Raw genomic sequence first — 21197 nt, 5'->3', positions numbered from 1 at the left:
AGGTTCTTAATAACATTTACTTAAAATATGGGAAGAAAATATTAAAATTAAAATAGGTTGCAACCTTTTCAAATAATAAAAAAAAAAAAAAAAACACTAGGAAATGAGTATATAGAAATTCATCGTTATTTTTAGAGTGATGATCATCAGTATACGGGCCCGCAACTACAGATAGAGCTTAAAATTGAAATTTGCTACACTACAAAATAGTTAATTACAAGTCACACACAAGGACACACGAAAAAGGAAAAATAGTGGCTCCAACCGCGAATAAAAATACACAAAATAACCAAACAAGATGAAAACATAATGAAATTATAGTGGACAGCAGTCTCAACTAAATGAAGTACTGAATATCAAAGAAAAATTACAATGAACGTTCCTCACAAAAAATAATAGAACACGGAAGCACACCCCAGGACTGACATTTACCGACGCCAAGTCATCATAATACCAATATAAATGGTCCGTTATTGGACATTATAAATGAACATAATAATAATAATAATAATAATAATAATGATAATAAACACCACCAAGAATGAGTAGGCAAACAAGATACGAACCACAACACAGTAAGTTTAAACAACACCCATGAACTACAGCCTCATACACGCATAACTAGCGATTCCAAGTTCCCGTAAAATTTTGTTACATACTTTTACAAATTTAAATCCTATCCGTTACAGTAAATTTTGTTACCAGACGTTTACAGTTTTTGATTAACAGACGTTTTGAAGATGTGCTCCTTGGCTGTACGAGATCACTTGAATAAACTATGCTTTCCAGTACTTACTTGATTAGAGTTAAGGTATCCAACTTGCAACACATTTTGCACTTCGGATCTGGTTAACGGTAAACACTCACACAAAGTTTTCTACTTACAGTAATGAAATACAATGGTTGGAGCTCACGTTAATATCAAAAGGAATAAAGGGCATAGCCCTAATAGCGTCGCACTCATCCAGGCGATTCACTCTCCATTATTAGCATTCTCCGGCAACATGAAGTTGTCTTCATACGGGCGCGACTAATCACAGCCATGTTGAACCCTCGAACACAGCAGACCGACTGCCCGCTCTCCTTGAGCACGCCGGAAGTCCACACTGCTCCCAGCGTTCAAAGTCGCACACTCTGCGCATGGCCGCACGGCCCTCGATCAAAATCTAGCCACTCAGATTAATCCAGGAAATACGTAATAATAAGAAAAATAGTTAGAATTAAGTGTGCATGGAAAATTCCAACTAAATGACAGTGTCAAACAATGAGCGCTAGATAACGTCTCGTTTCACAAGTACACATGCCAGAAGTATAAATGAATTCTCGTAGATGTTTCCAAGTTGTAATTCCATAATGCCAAATAAATATTAATTCCCATTTTCACGTCACAAATATGATAGGTGTATGTTAATTGAAGGGCTGAGAACCATAGTGGGCCAAATCCACCAACCGTCAAAATTGAGTTAATGCCACCTAGCAGTTCATTTCTGACTTAGGTATTACCTCTCCAACTGGCCTATCTCTACGTCTTTCCATTTATGTGCTACAGGGTCACAAAATATCAACCAAATTGAACTAGCCGCTGGAGGTAGTGCCATAGTGGGCCAAATCCGCATGACCAATCCCTCGCTTGGTCTGAGTCACGTGATATGCGTAGTATCATGGCGGACATCGGACACGACGAAAATAGAAGCAGTGATTTGACATGTAGAGAACCCTCCTCCTTCCCTTAATAACAAGTAGCATTTATTTTTACACGAGGAAGTTTTGGGTGTATAATGTATGAAAGGGTACATGTACTTGTGGGGTGAAGATACAGCACAAAGGGCCCAACAGAAGTAGGTTCATGATTGTATTCTGTATTACCTGAGGAACGTCAGCACAACAGCAAATCATTTAATAGCCTGTTCAGACACTAGTGGTGGTCAGATTAGGAATCAATGTATTGAATCTTTGTGGGCCACATTAGTTCATTATTACCAATTTAAAACTATTGATCATAAGTTCCTAGAACCTGGCCATTCATATTTGCCTAATGATAGAGATTTTAGTACCATCGAAACTTCAAAACATAAGGCAAAATCACTGTATCGTAAGGAAACAGTAGATGGGGAGAAGTTTGAGTGGCTAAAAATTAGGTGGTTTCGTTTCCAGTCTAATGAACCTCTTAAGATTAAGTTCAGGTATATCCTCAACGAAATGGAAGAATGGAAAAAGCCTTGATATTTCACCTTCTCGTAAGGGCAGGCCATCTGTAAAGGTAACAACTTCAGTACCTTCACCATGGGAACTGATTCCTGCTTACACAGCACCCATTAAGCTGACAAAAGCTAAATATGATGATTTAATTGCCATTCATTCATTCATTCATTCATTCATTCATTCATTCATTCATTCATTCATTCATTCATTCATTCCACCAGTTAATCATACGTTTTTTAAGGATTTGCAATATTGTGATGTAACTATGGCAAAATGAAGTACCTTACAGTGCCGTGTGGAGTTGGCCGACTGGCGAATTGTTAAAATTCATCCTTTCTGTTTAGAGCCAAAGTGGGCCAAATCCACTCCAGTGGAAAATGATGGTATTCATTTACTTTTTATTTGTATTAAAAAGCCAGACAATCTTTGTATTTTTCTTTGTAGTGATTAATGGATCTATTAACTATAACATGCAAATGTTGTAGTCTCTGTAATCTGTGTCTCTGAATTATAGTGACTAAACTTCAACCTTAATTTTCTCCATTTTTTAAAATGGCACTTGGCCCACTATGGTTCTCAGCCCTTCAATTATTTTCATATTATGCTTAGTAATAAAATAATATCACAAAAGACGAGGCTGTACGTAGGGTCATCATCAGATACTGGCGAGTCAAACATGTCCTCGGACACTCCCGGCACTAAAAGCTGTACACCATTTCATTTCATTTAATTGATTATGACTGTACTCACACAATGGGAAATTTACTCCTTCAAAACACCTTGGGCGTCTGTATTTTCCAATAATCAAGGGGGCACTTTTTCTGTGTACATGTAGTTAATGTACTGCATTACTGTTATTCTCTCTTTTGACTTCTTCCTGCTGACACACTTTTCACCTTTCAACGCCAACATATGATTTGGCATCATTTTATAAGGCTGTTTTCTCAACGTTAAATACATTGTCTGGAGCGTAATCTTTCACAGCTTCCCTTCCTGCCAAGGCTCTACCAACTCCATTGGTACATCTTTTGCTTCCCCACTTGCAGTATGGTGGACAGTTCTATATCTCTCTGCAAAGCAATGTAACCATCCAGTGCTCCCTTGGAAGTTAGTGATGTTTAAAGGTGACGCGAAAGATCTAGCTTGAGCATACAGCATTGGCCCATCAACTTTCACATTTTAAAATTTTATTTTATGGGTACTCACAAACGATGTATAAACAGCTTTATCAATTTCCTCATAGTTTCATGCTCTCATTGTCTTTTATTTTCTACCAACAGCATCAGATTCAATTTTCCTCTATTTTACTTCAGTCCTTAATTAATGTCAAAAGTGTAAATGCTTTGGTGTAATATTTCTTTGCAACATCGGATTCCCTGTGACCTTTACTTTCTCTGAAATTCTTAGTTTCTCCTTTAAAGAGAACTGTTTAGTTTTTTCCTTCCCTGTTGAGTTATCTGATATACTTAACTGAACAACACAAATTGTACTGCAGAATATACTCTCTTCATACTAAAATTAGTAATGAAGGGCCTACGATTCAGATGTTCACAGTCCACAAGCACTCTAATCCTTGTTAACTGTACATGAGGTGACTGTCAATAATCTACTGTAGTTTCACATTATAGGATTGGACATTGTAGTCTATACAAATGTAACGACAAAACTGTTTTGCTATTCGTGCCAAGACAATGAGAAATGCCCACTCCTGGAAATACAATACTGTACATGTATATTTGGTTAATTAAATTCCATGCTACTACTCTGTGGACACTCCCTGTCAGCTGTGAAAGGTTGACAGTGGATTGTAGATAACAGGAAACTGTATTTCAAAACCAGCGTAATTGCAGAGACATTCTGTGCCTATCTGTCACCTCCCATATCTCCACAGTCCTTATAAGAATACTGTAATGGTGCTTTTAGACATTGGTTTTGTCTATGTGCAGCTTATGTTTCACAATATGCAGGAAGTGGAGATCATCATCATCATCATCATCATGAATTCCTTCCAGCGAACCAGGTAGGATGTTTAAGAACGATGTGCCTCCAAATACCAAGGTCCTGGTATACTTCTTTTCTCTCTAGGGCATCCCATATTCTCCTCTCTTCTTTAGGTCTTCTCTTATCCAATCTAACCACCTTTTTCTAGGGGGTCCAATTGGTCTTCGTCCCGGAACATTCTTTTCAAAATACTTCTTTGGTGTTCCAGTCACCTGCATCCACTTAATGTGTCCTAGCCACTACAGCCTTGCAACATTCAGCTTTTCTTTCATGGTCTTGTTGACTTGCAGATCTCTTCATATCTGATCATTCCTAATTCTGTCCTTCCTCGTTTTCTGTACAGCTGATCTAAGGAACTTCATTTCAACAACTTGCAGTTCACTTACTTCTCTTTTATGTATGACACAACTCTACAGACTATACATCATGTTGGGCAGGGGGTAAGTCTTAAACAGGGTCTGTTTAGCCGTCTGATGAACACCCTTGTCCCATACGGTGTTCCGTACTTGATGAAAGAAGTTGGATCCTTTTTGCACCCTGTTCATCACTTCGTTCTTGGCACTTCTGTCATCTGATATTGTTCTCCCCAGATTTTTAAAGGTATTCACACATTCAATCTTTCCTCCCTTAAGCGTGAGATTACAAGGTGTATTTGTTCTGCTAACTTTCATTACCACTGTTTTGCTCTTTCTCACAGTTCATTTATATTCTTTAAACTTGGTGTTCGAAAGATCCAGTCTCCTCTGAACATCTCTCTCAGTTTCTCCCTAAATGTTAACATCATCAGCAAAAACAAATGCATTAAGAGCTTTCTTATCTATTTTTTTGAGTTCCTTTATAATAGTATCCATGAATGAAATGAAGAGCAATGGGGAAAGAGAACTCCCTTGTTGGACACCTCTCCTTGTTTTAAACGACTGAGATCTTCCATCTTGCACACTACTTTCACAACCATCATACAGCATCTCAACTTTTTTAATTAATGCTTCTGGGTTATGTTTTTCTCTCCACCCTGTCGTATGCTTTTTCCAAATCCAAAAACACTATAATCAAGTCCTTCCTTTTTTCCCAAAATTTTTCCTTTAGCTGCATGAGTGAAAAAATTATGTCTCTAGTTCCTCTGTTTCTTCTAAATCCATGTTGTTCCTCTTCAAATTGATCTTCCATTATTTTTCTCAGTCTCTGTTCTATAATCTTCTCCATTATCTTAAGGCAGTGTTACAGAAGGGTGATGCCTCTGTAATTGGTGCACTTCCTTCTACTTCTTTTTTAAAACACTGGTATTATAATTCCTTTTTTCCAGTCATCTGGCAACCTGTTCTCTTTCCATATAACTTTCAGTGTTTGATGTAGCGACTGTATTTCAGGCATTCTCGCTGCCTTAATCATGTCTGTTGTTAGTTCATCTGCCCGCTGACTTTCCACTTTTCATTTTTAAAAGTAATAAACTTCATTGTTTGTTCCACGCAGCGCAAGGTGAGTCATCGTTTATATTTTCCGGTGCCTCGCTTGTTCTCCATTCGATTACCCGCGTTAATACTATCTTCTTTCCCCAGGTTCATTGGGGTCCCGATTGATCTGAGACTTCTGTTCAACACAGAAAGCCTTTAATTCCACCATAGAACAGGTTCAACTTTGTCAATTTTAATCTGGTGCTAGTCTCATTGGACAATTCTTCCCTCTACGCAAAAGTGGAACTTACATCTACAACTTTCTAGAAGCATATACGTAGTTATATATGTCAATCGTGCAACAGAGGAGCAACTACCAACCTGACTATCTCATCAAGAGTTTTTACTGTGACTTCACAAGATTTTACTCGTCATTGTGAACACTTCTGTTACTTTTATCATTATTCGCAAATACGGTTTTTTCACTTTTATCTGTCATTCCACCACCATCCCATCCTTTTAGATCCTCTCATTTCTCCATACTATTTTTATCACTATGTCTTTTACTGTTGTAATTTGGCTAGGCTGATGATGGTCCACAGTGGACCGAAACTAGTACCTTTTAATGTCATTGTAATGTTCTTGTAAAAACATCACATGATTTTTTAGTATTGAGTAGGTGGAATATTAAAATTTTGTATTTACTTTAAGCATACTTTTCATTTTCTTCAGGGCCTTTACTGTTTCTTTCCAAGTAATTGGAGGTTGTTCCTTTTGTAATTCATTAGTGACATTGGTAACTTGTTCTTGTTCACACTCCCCATTCAATAATTTTTCAAAATAACTCTTCATCTCTTCTCTGATTCCTAACATGTCCCTGATAATGATCCCGCCCTCTGTTTCAATAGCTTTAATTTCTTCTCTGTTCGATGTTTTACTTTCCATTAACCCGTATAACATTTTCTGATTTCCTTTACTGTCTTCCGTAATTCTTTGGGTGAACAGTTCCCAGTGGGGATATATGTGTGTATAAAATAAATTTGTTCAGCTGCTCATATGTTGATGAAGGGATATTTATTTTTGTATGTGCTCATTTTTGTACTACAGGCGTTCGCTCACTTGAAATTATTTTACATTGTGCTTTATGGAACCATAGGTGGAGATTACAATTTTTTTCGTCAACTGGTATTCATTGTATCGACATACGACTGTAATATGTATATCCATTACATCCTCTGTTTTAGGTGTCTATGGTCACAGCACTGTATACCACAATCCAACCCAGAGTTTCTATGTGTATGGTGGCTACATGTACTGGATCAATCATACATTTATATCCAATAAATTGTATGTATTCCATTACCCAACAAAATTCTGGTCTCTGTTGCCTGCTTTTGAAGAGAATAATCCTGCAGAGCAGTTTCTGGTAAGTTATCTACAGCCATGACAACATTACATTCTTCATATTTTCTTTTAAAACCGGGTGATGTAATGTGTGTGCTCAATAAGGTTAAAAGAAGACCTATTAGAGGTGGACTTTTAAAGAAAATGACCTGACAGTGTAAATGAGTTTGCTGTGAGTTGCAGGAATTCTAACTGATCGGGACTTTTGTTTGTTAGTTTTTATTTTAAAAATGGAATTGAATACAGAGCAGTGTTTCCATTATTCCCACTACAAAAGACTAGCAGAAAACTGTGTATCTTAACTAACTGATCCGGTAATCATTAAAGGGGCGTTTTCATGGGGCTAGTTTATGAGCTTTAAGTTCTAGCAGCTTGTGAACTTACTCAATGTAAACATACTCACTAGTTAGATTCCAGCTTATTGGGCTAGTGGCAAGCAGAGTTGGTTGAACTCTTGGCTACTTTACAGTCCACTTAAGAATAACGTGACAAGCTTGCAACACATACTTGCCACGTGAAAACTCAGAGTTACTCAGTTACTGGCTAGTAAAGACAGAACCAAGATGTCATCGAAGTGGAATCATTGATGAAATAGTATAATTTCTTGATATCTATGAGCAATATGAATGCCTTTGGAACATACGGCATCCTGATTATTGCAGTAAAAATAAACTGGATTCTCCCATGATTAACTTAGAGTGCATTGGCAAAAGAGAACATTTGCATTGATAATGTAGAGAACTTATGTAAAAAAAATCAAAGTAATAAAGAATGTTTATCGTCAAGAATTAATCAAGGTAGAGAGAAGTCTATAATAAGTGGAGCTGGTGTAGACTATATTAATCATTCCATACTGATATGTTTTAACAGGAATTTAATAACTTGTCGACAAAGCACATCAAATCTGATAAGTTTCTTTTTTTACAATTGACTTTACGTTGCGCTGATTCAGAGAGGTTGTATTGTGATGATGGGGTAGGAAAGGGCTAGGAGTGGGAAGGAAGTGACCATGGCCTTAATTAAGGTACAGCCCCAGCATTTGCCTTACGTGAAAATGGGAAACCACGGAAAACCATCTTCAGGGCTGCGGACAGTGGGATTCGAACCTGCTGTTTCCCAAATGCAAGCCACAGCTGCATGCCCCTAACCGCACGGCCAACTCACTCGGTGGCAAGTTTCTTGTAATAATAATAATAATAATAATAATAATTTATTTCACTAAATGTTTACACATTTTACACTTATTTCACTAGTGGAGTGTGGAAATATTCACATGGAGAATGTACATTTCCTTTTATATGACAGTTTGTTCATCTAATCAGCCCCAACCGCTCTTAGTTGCCATGGTACCAAACCGGTCCCAGAGAAATAGTCGGAATACTGGTCTCTTATATGTACTGCAGATAAACTGTAGTTATTAGTGGCAATATTTTGTACAGAAACTAATCCCAAACGTAATTCTGATTGCCAGTATCCTGGACAGAGTTCTCCAGTGTCTGGATCTTCAATATCATCGCATCCTCTTGTAATATATCAGGTACCAAATGTCATATGCCAGTTGTGCAAGTAGCAATTTGATTGGCCTCCTGAAAACTTGAAATCTTGAAGCCAGAATACCAGAAGCATTTTCAGCAACTTTCCTGGCTCTTGACAAGCGATAGTTGTATATTTTCTGCTGTAAGGAAAGATTTTGCCTGCTATAGGGTTTTAGTAGATTGTTTCTAAGGGGGAATGTATCATCACCAAATATAACAGAATTGTCAGGCCAGTTAAGTAAATAATTTTCCATAGCCGAGGTCAATGTTGAATCTGTGAACACCGCACTATCATTAATTCTTCCATTGGCGCTAACTTCTGTGAACACAAAATTGAATCATCATCTACCAAGGTGAATAGGACGACACTGTAAGTGCCCTTATAGAATTCAGATCCACTGTAATCTGAATGTGTTATTATGCAATGTTTCCCATCGATAGCTCCACAGCAGTGTGGAAAATTCCACTTTGATTTAAATATATCCTGAATCCTCCCCCACACTATTTTTGCTTGTGGTACATGTAAAAAGAAAGAAGAGGTTGCCTGTAAAAATATTATATTTTTCTGAACTCTGTCCTATCAGTTATTACATTTTTGTTTATTTTCAGAACTTAATATTCTGATATTTTCTTCGGGAACTCTTTGCTATTCTAACACCAGACAAAGATGGTGATGATGATGACCATGGGAAGGTTGTATCTGAACCAAAAAGGAAACCATCATTCCAGGAAAAAATGCTCCCTCCTCTGAACAAGAGGAAACACAAAGATACTGGACTAGTAGCCGTGGAATCAGCAATTACGAAATTACAAGATATAACATAGAGATGCAAAGCTGATGATGAATACGATACATTTGGAAAATATGGCTGCACAATTGTGGCAGTTGCTGTTACGCAGCTTTGTAATCCTTCAGGAGAAATTCCAGTCTGATTACAACACTGAGGCTTCTCTGTATGGATGCTCGATCCCCTCTCGTATCTGGTGTATCATCTCCGTTGGAAGAGAGCAATGTTTCAAGTGTAACCGACTCTATTGCATCACCATCAGAGTACAATTTTTTGCAGTTTTTAATTTGTAATTCTACAAGCAGACCTGGTCAACAGCTGGAAACTGCAGATTATGATGATGATGATGATGATGATGATGATGATGATGATGATGAAATTAATTTAAAATTATTTCTTACTGTAATATGCTTGTTATTAGAAGTATTATGTCTTACTTAAGAGACAAATACATACCTTCATGATAAATATCATTATGGTTCCGTATTGAAGATTACTACACTTGTAGGATGCTAATTAACCACCTGAATTTTTTTTTGTAGTATGCTAATTAATTATTATTTAACTATCTATTCAATACATTATAGTCTTATACAATTAGGATTTGATCCTTATTACCTTATGAAATGTGAGACATGTTTCGCCTTTCATAGAAGGCATTTTCAGTCATTGTACCTCCTCAAGGTTAAATTAGGCACCTGATTTATAATTAAAACATAATTATTAAGATTTAATATTAACATACTTGAAATAGGAGCAGTCTAAAGGAAAATTGATTAACAATTTTTGGTATTATTGTGGATAACAACAATATCAGCCATTGGCTGTTGATTAATAGTTGTGACAAAGGTACATAGTACAGTGCTTAGTAGCAGTGGTCTGTTTTGAATTTTTAAATATTACAATTTTTTGGAATGTTAGGAAAAACATTTCAGCAAAATGAGAATGTTACTTGAGACGTGATTCAGAAGTAAAGTCGTAAAAATTGAAAAACTATCTGGTTGAAGTCTTAGGCTTGAGATTTTTGGCTTGCAATAAGTAATTGTTGATTTAACATTTGGCATAAACCGACAACTTGATTGGAGTAACTTGTTTATGAAAACCTACAACCTGTTTTCCAGTCATTGACTGGGTCAGGGATGTAATGAATGAATCAGATATAGGCTGTTAGTACGATGGGGTCGCCACTCCCAAAGTGATTTATTAATGACTGATAGATAGTATGAAATGAGAATGGAGAGTGTTGCTGGAATGAAAAATGACAGGGAAAACCGGAGGACCCGGAGAAAAACCTGTCCTGCCTCCACTTTGTCCAGCACAAATCTCACATGGAGTAACCGGGATTTGAACCACGGTATCCAGTGGTGAGAGGCCGACACGCTGCCGTCTGAGCCACGGAGGCTCCCTTAACTTGTTTATATCAATTTAAAATAGGAGCAGTCGAAAAGAAAGATTGAATAAACAATTTTTGGTACTATTGTGAGTAACAACAATAACAGCCGTTAGCTGTTGATAAATAGTTGTGTCAAGGGTACATAGTACAGGGCTTAGTAGCAGTGGTCTATTTTGTTTTTAAATATTACATTTTTCAGAATGTTAGGAAATACATTCCAGCGATATGAGAATAGTTCATTTGGACCTTATTCGGAAATAATGGTGTAAAATTGAAAAAAGAAACCAACAGGTTGAAGTCTTTGGCTCGTAATATTTGTCTTGTAAAAGTAATTGTTGATTTAACATTTGGCATAGTCCGTAGCGAAGATCAAATGTTAAAGTAAAACAACAACTTGATTGGAGTATCTTGACTTAAAATAAGCCTTCATTAATCTTGTTAGTGAAGTGAAGTTGTAAGTTGCATAGCTTGATGGTGTTGGTGCATGCTGAATGCTAGCGTGTTGGCCAAAAGGGACATCTAATTTGTGATGGATGGTGTGAATGCCAAGCATGTGTAAACTATCTGTAATTGAGAAAATTTATTATTAAACTTATTGTTCAAAAGAAATGAGTTAAGCTGTAAAGATGAGTAAATGTTAATATCACTTACCCCTTAGGCCGCTAAGATGTTATTTATTCATGTTGAGTGTTGTCAGACTAATGAAGGTCTCTCGGTTCCTACTTTTCGTATTGTATCCATGAGGTCGTAGTGGAGGGTTAAGCACTTGGGAAGGAGGAGCTATGGACTTGCTGTCCATGCGCAGAGGAGAGTTGACGGATAAGGGGAAGGTAGAGGGGAGGGGCATGCCTGTCGACGTGTTTGGAGTGTTAGCTGACATGGTACTAAAGATTCAAAAAAAGTTATTGCCTTGAAAATTCAATTTTTGAAGTAGAATAGGAATTTGATCATAAAGGGGGCTTTTTATCATTATCTATTATATCATTCAAGTTATTGTCTTTATTAAAGTATTGGTCCAAACAGAGGTATAGGTTTTCAAATTCGGCCATTAGTCTGCCTTTCTCGATTCTTTTTATAATTTTCAAATCCCGTTCTATTGTGGTGAAATGGTGACCAGTATCCCTCATCTGGATACTTATCGTGGAAAATTTATTTTGTTTTTGAACATTAAGGTGTTCTAAATATCTAATTTGGAAGCTATGTCCAGTTTGACCGATATACGAAAAATTACCTTCTGAACAATTGAGTCTATAAATTCCTGAGCCTGTATAGCAGTTATTATTTACGCTGACAGTATTTTGATTAAAAATATATTCTGATTTGTGTTCCATGTTTTGAAAATGATATTGACTTCGTGTTTTATAGGGGGTTAGCTATCTGATGGATAATTGGATTAGTCTATGTAAAAGTTGCAAACTTTATTTTATTGGGTTTTATTGGGGAAAGTTGTGTTGTTAATTTTAGTTTTGCTTTGTTAATAATTTTATTAATCGTGTTGGTGTTGAAGCTGTTCAATTTGGCTATTTCTTTTATGTAATCTAGTTCTTTTTTCAAATTATTTGCCGAAAGGGGAATTTTTAAAGCTCTATATATTAAACTGTAATATGAAGCTTGTTTGTGGGAGTTGGGGGTGTAATGAATTATTATTTATTGTTAACAGAGTAAAGGAAGGTTTTCTGTAGATCTGAAAGTCAATTTATTATCCATTCGTGTGATACTGATGTCTAAAAAATTTATCGAGCTGTTATTCTCATCTTCCTTTGTGAATTTTATATTATTATTATCTAAGATGTTTAAAAATGTGAGAATGTTATCGCTGCTATTGCATTGTTTGTCAATTATTGCTAATGTGTCGTTGACATAACGGAGCCATAGATGAAGCCCGTTAATGTTTTTCATTATTTTTTTGTGTTCCAAATTGTCCATATAGATGTCTACTAATATTCCTGAAATAGGGTCACCCATCTTTTTTGGTGGTATATTTTGTTGGGATAGGAATGGACTAGGAATGGGAAGGTAGCAGCTGTGGCCTTAATTAAGGTACAGCCCCCAGCATTTGCCTGGTGTGAAAATGGGAAACCACGAAAAATCATCTTCAGGGGTGCCGACAGTGGGGTAAGAGGGAAATTCCTCACATCACTATTATTAGACGCTTGTTTTCTTATGTATATAAATTATATGAGTAAAGCACTGAAATTAGTGATAGGGCTGTGTGTGGATGATGATATAAGCTTACCAGACAAAAAATTACTCACACCTGTAAAAATAATTACAAGCATCATTTAATACCATGTGAGTCCACAAAGTTGTGCAGGTACGTCGCAACCAGGTTAAGCCACTCGCTGAGGATTTGATTGCGCGATTCCACCAAATTGTGGGATGCTGATATGTGTTATACCCGCTGTTCCAACATATCCCAATGAGGTTCAAGTCAGGTGATTTTGCAGGCCAATTGAGATGTAATAGGATGGGGGAGAGTTCATAAATCCAGCTACATATGCATCCAGCCCGATGAACTTTGTTGTTGTCATCCTGAAAAATCGGGGTATCAGTAGCATACTCATCATGAAGATGATGACTGAAAGGCAATACCTGATCATCCAGAATGTTTAACCCAAGATCGGTCAAGGGGGGAGCGCAGCGCTAACAAAAGATTTTATCTGGCCACTGCTTGCTTTTCTTTTGTTCTGCTGACGTGTGCTGCTATCTAACTGACCGGTGATATGTCAACAATTGAATAGTGCTGCCAGGTTGTCATCAGTGTGACCTAGACTGCTTATTTGTGAAGTCGTGAGCGCTGCGCTAACACCTCGACCGATGGTGTTCCTTTGAATTCTAAGTTGTTGTGTCGTGATTATTGAATTAGAAGAATTCGATTAGATGTTTTGAGTTCACTGTTTGCTATTTCAGTGCACGTGAAGTTACATGTAGTATTCATCAGGAACTATGGATCGTTCAGATGCTCAGGTAATCCAGTGGCTGTTGGAAGAAACCGATAATGGCACTGAAATAGGCTTATCTCAAGAGTTAGATGATTCAGTTGATTCAGACGCAGAACAGTCAAATAACAGTGACCACGATAGTGGAAGTGAACAATCTGCCGGTGATGAGCAGGAAATAGCAGACCCTCGAGTGGAGTATATCGGTAAGGACCAACTGACCGTTTGTCATGCTCATGCAGCACGCCAACAAGTACGTAGGAAGCACATAAATATAGTTGTTCATCCACCGGGAGTCAAAGGAGAAATTGTAAAAACCCCTAGCACTGTTCTTGATGCATGGAAAATATTTTTCCCTGACGAAGTGATTGAAGAAATTACAGCGTATACAAACGATTGCCTCATAAAATTTGAAGTAACTTCGGCAGGAAAAGTGATATTATAGATACAATTCCTGATGATATAAGGGCATATCCAAGTCTCTTGTATTTAGCAGGTGTGCAAAAATCGTCATACCAGTTTGTGGAGGATTTATAGGATAAGGATGGGACTGCTCCAGAATATTTTTGACTTACAATGAGTTACTGAAGATTTCTGTTACTGTTGCGAGGTCTTCGTTTCGATGTTGCACGGACAAGATTGACAAGGAAAGCACGTGATAGACTAGCCCCGATCAGAAATGTGTTTGAGGGTTTCGTAGCAAGATGTGTGAACAGCTACATCATTTCTGAATACGCTACAGTTGATGAAATGCTTGAATCATTTCGTGGTAGATGTGCATTTAGACAGTTCATGGCAAGGAAGCCGGCCAAATATGGCATAATAAGTCATTATGACTTACGTTACTTTGGGTTTCGGGGCCAAATGTGATAAAAATAAATTAAAGTGCTCCGTAAGGTGACAAAAGAATAAAAATAGAAACTTTTTAGCAAGATAATTTCCGATTGATATACATAAGAAAGACGGAAACTTCTTTTTCATTAGCGTGAGCGCCGCGCTAACACCTCGACCGATGACGTGACGTTACTAAGATCGACCGATTTTGGGTTAAATAAACATGCTGGTTCATGTTAGTGGTCGCCTCAGTGAGCGGGCCCACTCCATGATATGAAAAACACCCCCAAAACATCACAGGACACAGTTCTGGCTTGAACCTGACCTTGCACACATCCAGGATGAAATGCTTCATTTGGCCTTCGGTGCACTTGACGACGTGCATCATTGGAATGCAAGCAAAAACGTGATTTGTCAGACCACATTACGTTCCACCAGTCAGCCAGAGTCCACATTCAATGATTTCTAGCCCATTGAATATGTGTAGCTTTATGTGCCTGTGTGAGCAATGACCTCTTGTGACACGTCCAACTCCAAATGTTCATTGCATGCAGTTCCTGTCGCAGTGTTCTTTCGCTAACAGGTTGAGTTGGACTTTCATTCACTGACTGCAGCAATTTCTGTCGAGTTTGGAAGCGATCTTGATTCACAAGCCGTGAAGCGCATCTCCAGTCCCTCTCGGTCAGGATATTTTTCAGACTGCAATTCTGACATCATGTTCCGCGGCCACATACAGTATACCACTGCTTATAGATGTTGAACAGTCCACTGTGAAACACCAACAAATTCTACAACTTCAGTGCACCGTATGGCCATGGGCACGGTCAAACACGATTGCCCCCTTTTGCTACTCTTGTCACATCCTTGCATCTACCCATGTTGAAGTACACTATCTGCTTGAAACATCACTGTCACACTGATCACTACTGCCTTATGTTCACATAGAAGCAGTGTAATTGCGCATTAAATTGACTGAATTTTTTGTTTGGTGAGCTTTCTATATAGAGTAATAAATAACAAGATGTTGAGCAACTGCATAAAGAACTCGACAGTGTTGTGGAATGGACAGCAGGCAATGGTATGATGGTAAACGGGATGAAAAGTAAGGTTGTGAGTTTCACAAAGAGGAAATGTCCTCTCAGTTTTAATTACTGAGTTGATGGGGGGAAAATTCCTCATAGGGATCATCATAAGTACCTAGGTGTTAATATAAGGTAAGATCTTCATTAGGGTAATCACATAAATGGGTTTGTAAATAAAGATTACAGATCTCTTCATATCGTCCCTGGAAAGGCAAAGTATCGTAAGCGGCAAAATATGAATTTTACAGGAGATGATAAAAACTGTTAGCGAATCGAGTAGGCAGTTTCAGTTTTTATTCTATTCCAGAAATGAACATTTCACTTTATTGTCATATTAGGTTATGTATTTATTCAATCGTAGCAAAAAGGAACTTATTTGAAAGTTATGAATGCCTTGTACGATTGTTTGCCGGTTGTTGGCGAGTGCATTTTTTAACAAAGTGGTCATCTTACGATAGCTTTTGTAGCGCTTACAATATTTTGAAGGGAATTGTGTAAAGGAATGTAAGGCATGGGAATAATAAGAGATTATCTTAAGTGATTGTATTGAGAAATGTAGATAAAAACAGTAGGAAAATTGACTTACCACATTACAACAAGAGAATGAAAGTGGAAATTTCACTGATTACAGTACAGTGTTTACTCAGCACCCTGTCTTGTGTCGCCTGCTAATCTCCTTGTTGGATATAAGTCGCAGCAGTATACTCAGTTTCTGCAGCAACTTGCTCACAAATTTATTCACAAGATAATTACTGTCAGGTCATGGTGTGTCGCCTCTGGAGAGGCCTGGTGCAAGTCTTTGAGTTGACGCTGTATAGGCGACCTTGATTAAAACCCTTATATTATTTCTAATTGTCTTCCAGTTGAAGCCTAACTGTTTTACAGTACTTCTTAAACTGATTCAACATTAAAAACTTCATATCTGGTCCGTATTGAATGGAGATAATATACAATGAAGGGAAATTTGATTGATCCACCTTTATTCAATACATAATAAAAAATAATAAAAAAACAAAATACAAAAATATGAAGTTTTTAATGTTATGTATTGAAAAGAGGTGGGTCAATAAAATTTCCCGTTATTATATGTTCTTAAACTGATACAATCTCCTTGGAAACCAATCCTCTCTCCTGACACAGGTCGTAATTTAGATATTGAGTTGCTTTCTGAAGAATGTGAAATTCATGGGTTGTGCATCGAAATCTATTACACGCATTTGCTACTTTCCGTGTTTTTCCTGGTGTACCAAATGAAGTTTCGTCTGTCTCTGTTAAAGTCACACTAACACATTGAAGGCTTTTGACAATGGAGGGATGGGAAAGGGCTAGGATTGGGAAGGTAGCGGTTATAGCCTTAATTTAGGTACAGCCCTAGAATGTTCTTGTGAAAATGGGGAACCACGGAAGACCATCTTCAGGGTTGCCGATGGTGGGATTCGAATCCCCTACCTCCCAAATGCAAGCTAACAGCTGCGCGACTATGACCGCATGGCCAACTCGTTCGGTTAAAATTCTCCTGACCATCTTCAATACTTTTGTTACATCAGCTATTTTTTAATTGTATTTTCAACAACTCCCTTCTATACTGTTCTTGTATTTGTCCTCTGTTGTCACAAACTTCAGTTTAGAATTTTCAGCAGCATATTTTACTTCGTGCACGAATTTTCAGCGGCATATTTTGCTTCGTGCACGAGCGGTAGGAATATGTACTGACAATGAACCAATTAGTTTAGCTACTGACCGTACCTGCTCAGTCAAGTCTGTCACGAGAAGCAGCCCCTTCTCTTCCATTCCCACCCCTCTTCTGCATTCAACTAGTAGGCTAGCTGTCAATCAACATGTGATAGGTCCGCCAAGCAGACTTTGCCTTATGTTTCAAGTGCCACATTGAGTTGAGGCAGTTATAAAACATGTACTACGGTACAACAGGGATCGACAACAGTCAAGACCAATGAAACTGACACATCTCACTGTCCCTCCAGAATTAAAACTTGCCACTAACTCGGACGCTAAAGATGTAATGACTGGTGCTTATGATAACCTGGTGTTCTGTTTATTATAGATGGTGGTTATGATAATATTTTTTTTTAATCATGGTTTTTACCCTATAGATTTATTTGATGCTTACGATACTTTGCCGGCATGTGTAATGGAGTTTGATTGATGTATAAACATCATAACCTCATTTTTGACAAAAATGTCACGATACCTTGCCTTTCCAGGGGCGATATGGTTAAAGCCCTGCACGAATATACAAAAGATTATCTGCATCCGCAATTCCTTCATCCTCACCCACATCCATGAATGGTTATCCATGGATATTGTAAATATTTAACCACAGTATATTACTCCCGAGGCGTTGAAACAGATAGATCTGTTAGCGTAATGCAATAGGCCTGATACCTGGCACCAGAACCCTTTTAGTCACAGGTTTATAAGGGATTTTCTCTTGCGATAACTACTGACATATTGACCTTTGTTCCTTCTTTCCGTTAATTGCGGATAGGAGCCAGTTAGGCTTAGGTCAGATTTACGGCTTTATGGTCTCAAGGCTCTTTATATATCACTGTTCTTCAACATCACAGTCAAGGGTTGCCTAACCAATAGCAAAAATAAGAGTGTACCTGAGTGAAAATCAATAAACTTCATTATTTAGAAATTACCTGTAAAATGATGTGCACTGCCATCCAGTTTGCATCCGCCAAGACACTAACTTCACGGATATCCACATCCATGCAGGGCTCTAGATATGGTTATGAGGATATTTAGGGGTTGTAGTAAGGATGTAAAGGAGAGGGCATATAAGTCTCTGGTGAAACCACAATTGAGTATGTTTCCAGCGTATGCGACCCTCACTAGGATTACTTGATTCAAAAACTGGAAAAAAAAAATCCAAAGAAAAAGAGCTTGATTTGTTCTGGGTGTTTTCCAATGAAAGAGTAGTGTCATAATTCATGATTTTCATTTTCGATGTTGATTTCCCCGTTTCTGTAGCCAGAACTTTATTAAGACTTCCCACTGTACAAATATGATTGAATTTTTATTGTAGCTCATTAAAAGTGGGACTAGTTTCACTCCACTATTGGACCATCCTCAGCTACAATATGATAAACTTGAAAACTATACACACAACGCATAAACTATGATATAAAATTCTTGTTGAAATTACGTTCCTTCTTTGGCAATGTGCTCATGAGTTACGAAGTTCAACTAAAAACGTCAACACTGTATTACTGGAAAAGCCTCTCTAAGATTTGTCCTGCAAATTTTGGTGGGTCACTTTAAAATAATATACTTAAGAAAGTATTTAGCGTAACATTTTAAAATAAAAGACTTGGAAAAAAATCATGATTGTCACTGAACAATTTACACCATCCTAATATTAACTGAGGGATATATGACTTAAAATAGAAACCAACATCTTATTTACGTACAATACTGCCAGTGAGTAACCGGATTTATAATGTAGGCTATCTTAAAATGTATATGTGAAAAGCAGTTATCTCTGTTCCTTGATTTTTGAAGTTAATGCACTCAGCATAAGAAAGATGGGCTGAATGTTGTGAGAGGGAGATATCCTAAAACGTCACTATTTGTTGTTTACGGAAGTCAAATGAACTGGCATGAAATTGTGATATCAGTCCACTTTCAATCCAGTTGGTTATGAAAGTACTGGTTTGAAGAATACACAAACTCCCTCTTGCCTGCGTCGACCTCCTTACAACACCACAGGTATTTTATTATCATTGTAACTGGATACTAAATCCTTGGGTACCCATTTAGATGTTTGAATCAATAAGGAAACTTACAATGATACGGGAAGTTGTAAAGAATATAATCTGAAAACCAGTAGAAGCAAATTGTATAATGAATCTTTTAGTAATCGGGAGATAGTGGGTTTGAGCCCCACTGTCTGCAGCCCAGAAGATGGTTTTCCGTGGTTTCCCATTTTCACACCAGGCAAATGCCAGAGCTGTACCTTAATAAAGGCCACGGCCGCTTCCTTCCACTTCCTAGGCCTATCCCATCGTCGCCATAAGAACTATTTGTGTCGGTGTGACGTAAAGCAAATAGAAAAATAAATATATATAATGAATCCTGAGGCTGAAAAGTGGTTAGAATCTCAACAATTCCACAATTGTCTCTTGTAAAATGCCCAGGTGAAGGGTAATTAAGCATTCAAAAAGAAAGAATGGGAAAATTGAAGTAGGGAACAACTTGGAACAACTCTAGTTAAGAAAAACTCTTCCACAAACAGAATTTGTTTGGACAGTAATAGTTTAGGAAAATAGTGTTCAGTCTTTACATCCCCTGTAACTATTCACAGTGAAGGAGGATTGCCTAAAGTGTCCTCTAAACCTCCAACCAAGGAAAACAATGCAGCCGGAATGTCCTTTACAGAATTTACTAAACGTCGCCACAATCCTCGGTTTGCAACTAGTGTTGTGGCCTCATTTAGTTCTATACCTCTTATTTTTAAATCGTTAGAAACCGAGTCTAACCATCGTCGTCTTGGTCTCCCTCTACTTCTCTTACCCTCCATAACAGAGTACATTATTCTCCTAGGTAACCTATCCTCCTCCATTCGCCTCACATGACCCCACCACCGAAGCCGGTTTATGCGTACAGCTTCATCCATCGAGTTCATTCCTAAATTAGCCTTTATCTCCTCATTCCGAGTACCCTCCTGCCATGGTTCCCACCTGTTTGTACCAGCAATCATTCTTGCTACTTTGATGTCTGTTACTTCTAACTTATGAATAAGATATCCTGAGTCCACCCAGCTTTCGCTCCCGTAAAGCAAAGTTGGTCTGAAAACAGACCGATGTAAAGATAGTTTCGTCTGGGAGCTGACTTCCTTCTTACAGAATACTGCTGATCGCAAAGCATAAGAATTTAGAATTTGTTATTTCTTATTCTTCTTTGTCGTTTGGGCCTACTGAGGACCACGGGGCTCATATCTTCTCGTCACTTGGGCCTGCTGTTTTCTCCTTTTCCAGTATTCCTCATTTTCTGGCTGTGAGCCAGCTTTCTTTCCTCCGTTCACATAGGTCTGCTTATATTTTTTATATTTTTTAAATGTTCACAATATTTATGATATACAATGGAGTGATCTATCAAAATATGTTGTTCATCATCATGTAGCTTTAAATCAGTCAATTTAGCAAGACCCTTTGTGTAAGTTCCTTCAATTTACTTCGGTAGTTGGTAAAACAATTTAGCTGCAAAAATATATGAATTGCCTTGAATATGCTTTTTTATTTTAAATCTTCTTACGGCAGCAGAATTACAGGTCGTCTTTGCCAGAATAGGTCCTATCTGAGATTGCAACTCTTCTGATGTTTTCTTCTCCATCATTTTTAATGGTTTTTATAATTTGATTTTTTTTTTTTTTTTTTTTTTTTTTACAGCCAAGAGCACGATTTCTACATTCAGCTGTTACAACTGATGACTTTATGCTTATATTTGGTGGACGTACTCATCCTCAGAACACATCAGATTCTCTAGTGGCATACTCATATTCCTGTAATCAGTGGATCAGACTTATTAACAAAGGTATGCATTTTTTTTTAAATACAACTTTTAATGAATGCTGGAAAATAAAATAAAAAATCTTAAGGCTGGATA

At 37.5% G+C, this 21197-nt stretch overlaps 1 protein-coding gene across 1 annotated transcript in view; it reads left to right on the top strand.

Annotated features, from left to right (window-relative positions):
* The window catches only part of Megf8 (multiple EGF like domains 8), a 461373-nt gene that overhangs the window by 282149 nt on the left and 158027 nt on the right, over window positions 1-21197 (top strand). The window contains exons 26-27 of the mRNA XM_067145403.2: window positions 6839-7020; window positions 20981-21125. Coding sequence (XP_067001504.2) covers window positions 6839-7020; window positions 20981-21125 — 327 coding nt within the window. The remainder of the gene's footprint in view (window positions 1-6838; window positions 7021-20980; window positions 21126-21197) is intronic.

The sequence above is a fragment of the Anabrus simplex genome, chromosome 4, assembly GCF_040414725.1.
Source record: "Anabrus simplex isolate iqAnaSimp1 chromosome 4, ASM4041472v1, whole genome shotgun sequence".
NCBI classification, from domain to species: domain Eukaryota; kingdom Metazoa; phylum Arthropoda; class Insecta; order Orthoptera; family Tettigoniidae; genus Anabrus; species Anabrus simplex.
The sequence above is the reverse complement of the archived record's forward strand: the minus strand, read 5'-3'. Positions and strand labels throughout refer to the sequence as shown.